The sequence below is a fragment of the Cynara cardunculus genome, assembly GCF_001531365.2.
Source record: "Cynara cardunculus var. scolymus isolate 2C chromosome LG 8, CcrdV1, whole genome shotgun sequence".
In the NCBI taxonomy this organism is placed as follows: domain Eukaryota; kingdom Viridiplantae; phylum Streptophyta; class Magnoliopsida; order Asterales; family Asteraceae; genus Cynara; species Cynara cardunculus.
The window spans coordinates 22,827,612-22,830,201 of NC_037535.1; the positions used below are offsets into that span (position 1 = coordinate 22,827,612).

A 2,590-nucleotide genomic window follows, 5' to 3' on the forward strand; every position below is an offset into this window, starting at 1 on the left:
TAATACTGATAATTAATATTATCAGTATTATTTCTTTAGAATCCAAGAAAAAACCAATATTTGATGTTATGACCTTGCTTTATTCATTGTATGATTTGCCACCTTCCATTGTTTTTGTTGGTATTCATTAATGCATTTTGAAATGATTCATTAAAATGGCCCCATGAATAAGATTTACATTTGTGACACCAAACTTTTGTATTTTCCCAAACTTAACAACCAAACTTTTGCTTGCTTTCTTGGACTTGACCAACCCCACCCCACCCCACCACCAGCTGCCACTGTGTCAAGTGTCAATAGATACTACTTTTATCAACAAAACCCCTTATTTATACTCTCTCATACATTCCAGTCTCACACTGCATTATCATCTCACTTCAGCTTTTCTCTCCTCCTGTCAAAGGTCAGTCTTTGTTTCCTTTCAAATGATCCCCAAATTTGATGATATTATCAGATTTGATGATTGCATTGTCTTCTTGGTTGTATAAATGAAGTGGGTATTGCTTTTCATTACTGATTCTTGCTGTTTCTTGATGAACAGATCTAGATCTGCATTTGTATGTTAGCTTAATGAATCACATTGCAAACTGTTAGCTACCCTTTTGTTCTTGCAAGAAATCTTTAATGGTTTCAGTTGTGTTTTGCTGATAAAACCAAGTTCTGATCTTGAAATTCTTGTTGTTTCTTGAAGTTTTTGAAAGTTGGGGTCTTGAATTTCTGAAGTTTGTTCTTGAAAGATGGGATCTTTGGTATCTGATCTTAGATCTTTGGCTTAATATCAATGCTTTGGTTTTATAGGTTCTGTATCTAATTGGCTTATTGATTCAGTAGATCTGTTTCCTTCCTGAACTTGAAAATTACCTTGCTTGGTGTAAAAAAAGGAAAGATTTTGATCTTTTGAGAACTGGGTTTGGATTATTTGGTTGTTTCCTTTCCATATATATATAGCATAATCTTTTTTATTAGAGGGTAATTAAGTAATTTCATAACTCTCAAACATGCAGACATCTGCACCATACTCAATTGGAGTCCAATTTTAGAAAGTCAAATCTTTAATCTTTGCCATAAGAATTTGTAATTTATCAACTACTTTTTTCCCATTGTAATGCTTCATTCATAATCTAGTTAACATCGATCGATGATTCCTGAAAACTAAACCGATTTCGGTCAATTCTGAATTTATAAAACAACTTGTTTGACTTGAAAAAAGTCAAACATGGAGAAGAAGTTCTTGAGATCTAATACCATTGCTTAAATTTTAGTAATTTTTTTGATGATCATGATGAAATTGGCAAATGGGTTTTGCAGGATCGGTGTTCAGTTGAATTTTCCGATCAGATCTTGACCATGGATTCCGGCAAGATCTTCATCTGCCTTACCACACTCCTGTTTGCATATACACAAGCAGCAACACCAGCCCATTCACCACCAATCATCTTAACCCCAACTCCGGCACCGGCACCGGCGCCGACCTACGTTAACCTCACCGACCTCCTGAGCGTCGCCGGCCCGTTCTCCACGTTTCTTAAGTATCTTGAATCAACAAAAGTCATTGAAACCCTACAAAATCAAGCAAACAACACCGATGAAGGCATCACTCTTTTTGTACCCAAAGATAAAGCCTTTTCTTCCCTCAAAAAACAATCACTTTCAAACCTCACCGCCGATCAGCTGAAACAACTGTGTCTCTTCCACGCGCTGCCGCATTACTACTCGCTGTCGGATTTCAAGAATCTCAGTGACGCCGGCCCAATGAACACACTCGCCGGAGGTTCTTACACTTTGAACTTTACAGATATCTCCGGCACCGTGCGAATTGGGTCCGGTTGGACCAACACAGAAGTGAGTAGCAGCGTGCATTCCACCGATCCTGTTGCGATTTATCAGGTGAACAAGGTGTTGCTTCCAGAAGCCATTTTCGGAACTGATATTCCTCCTCCAGCACCGGCTCCGGCACCGGTACCTGATATTGCTCCGGTGGCGGATGCTCCAGATGCGGATGGTGGTAAAGGTTCAGGTTCAGCTGCGAAGGCGTCATCGCCGTCCTCTTCTCACCGGATTCTCGGGTGGAGGTGGTTGATGATGGTGGTCGTTTCCGGTGGATTTGTGGTGACCTTGTAAGATATGCAAAGTGGGATGTCTGAATGAAGCTACCGATAAGAAAAAAAGCCATTCTTTTGATATCGTTTTTACGTATTTCATTGATTGATACTTGAAATATTTATGAGAATTTGATGTATTTTTGTTGTATAATTTTTCTTTATTATGCTACTAAAAGAATTATTGTTGTTTCTTCTTGGTTTTCACTAATTTCTAATTTAAATTAATATTTCAAAAAAATTTTAACGATATTATTATTAGTGTTCTGAAAGGCTTGTCATGGCTGGCGTCGTGACTCAAAGCTCATGTTTGACGTTACTTTATATTGGAACAGCAACCAAATAAAAGAACAACAAAACGGTCGAATCACATGTGATTTTACATTAAAATTACGTGTACACGTGTGATTTTACATTAAAATTACGTGTACACGTGTGATTCACGTGATTTTGACAGTGAACTGAGGTCACGGGCTGCGTCGCCGACACAC

The 2,590-nt window shown here is 38.2% G+C and overlaps 1 protein-coding gene across 1 annotated transcript; it reads left to right on the forward strand.

Annotated features, from left to right (window-relative positions):
- The first annotated feature begins 352 nt into the window (after window positions 1-352).
- LOC112517058 (fasciclin-like arabinogalactan protein 7) lies at window positions 353-2,292 on the forward strand. The gene is made up of 2 exons (XM_025124368.1): window positions 353-403; window positions 1,309-2,292. Exon 2 carries the CDS (start codon window positions 1,348-1,350, stop codon window positions 2,119-2,121), a length of 774 nt encoding a protein of 257 aa, XP_024980136.1. The 5' UTR covers window positions 353-403; window positions 1,309-1,347; the 3' UTR covers window positions 2,122-2,292.
- The last annotated feature ends 298 nt before the right edge of the window (window positions 2,293-2,590 follow it).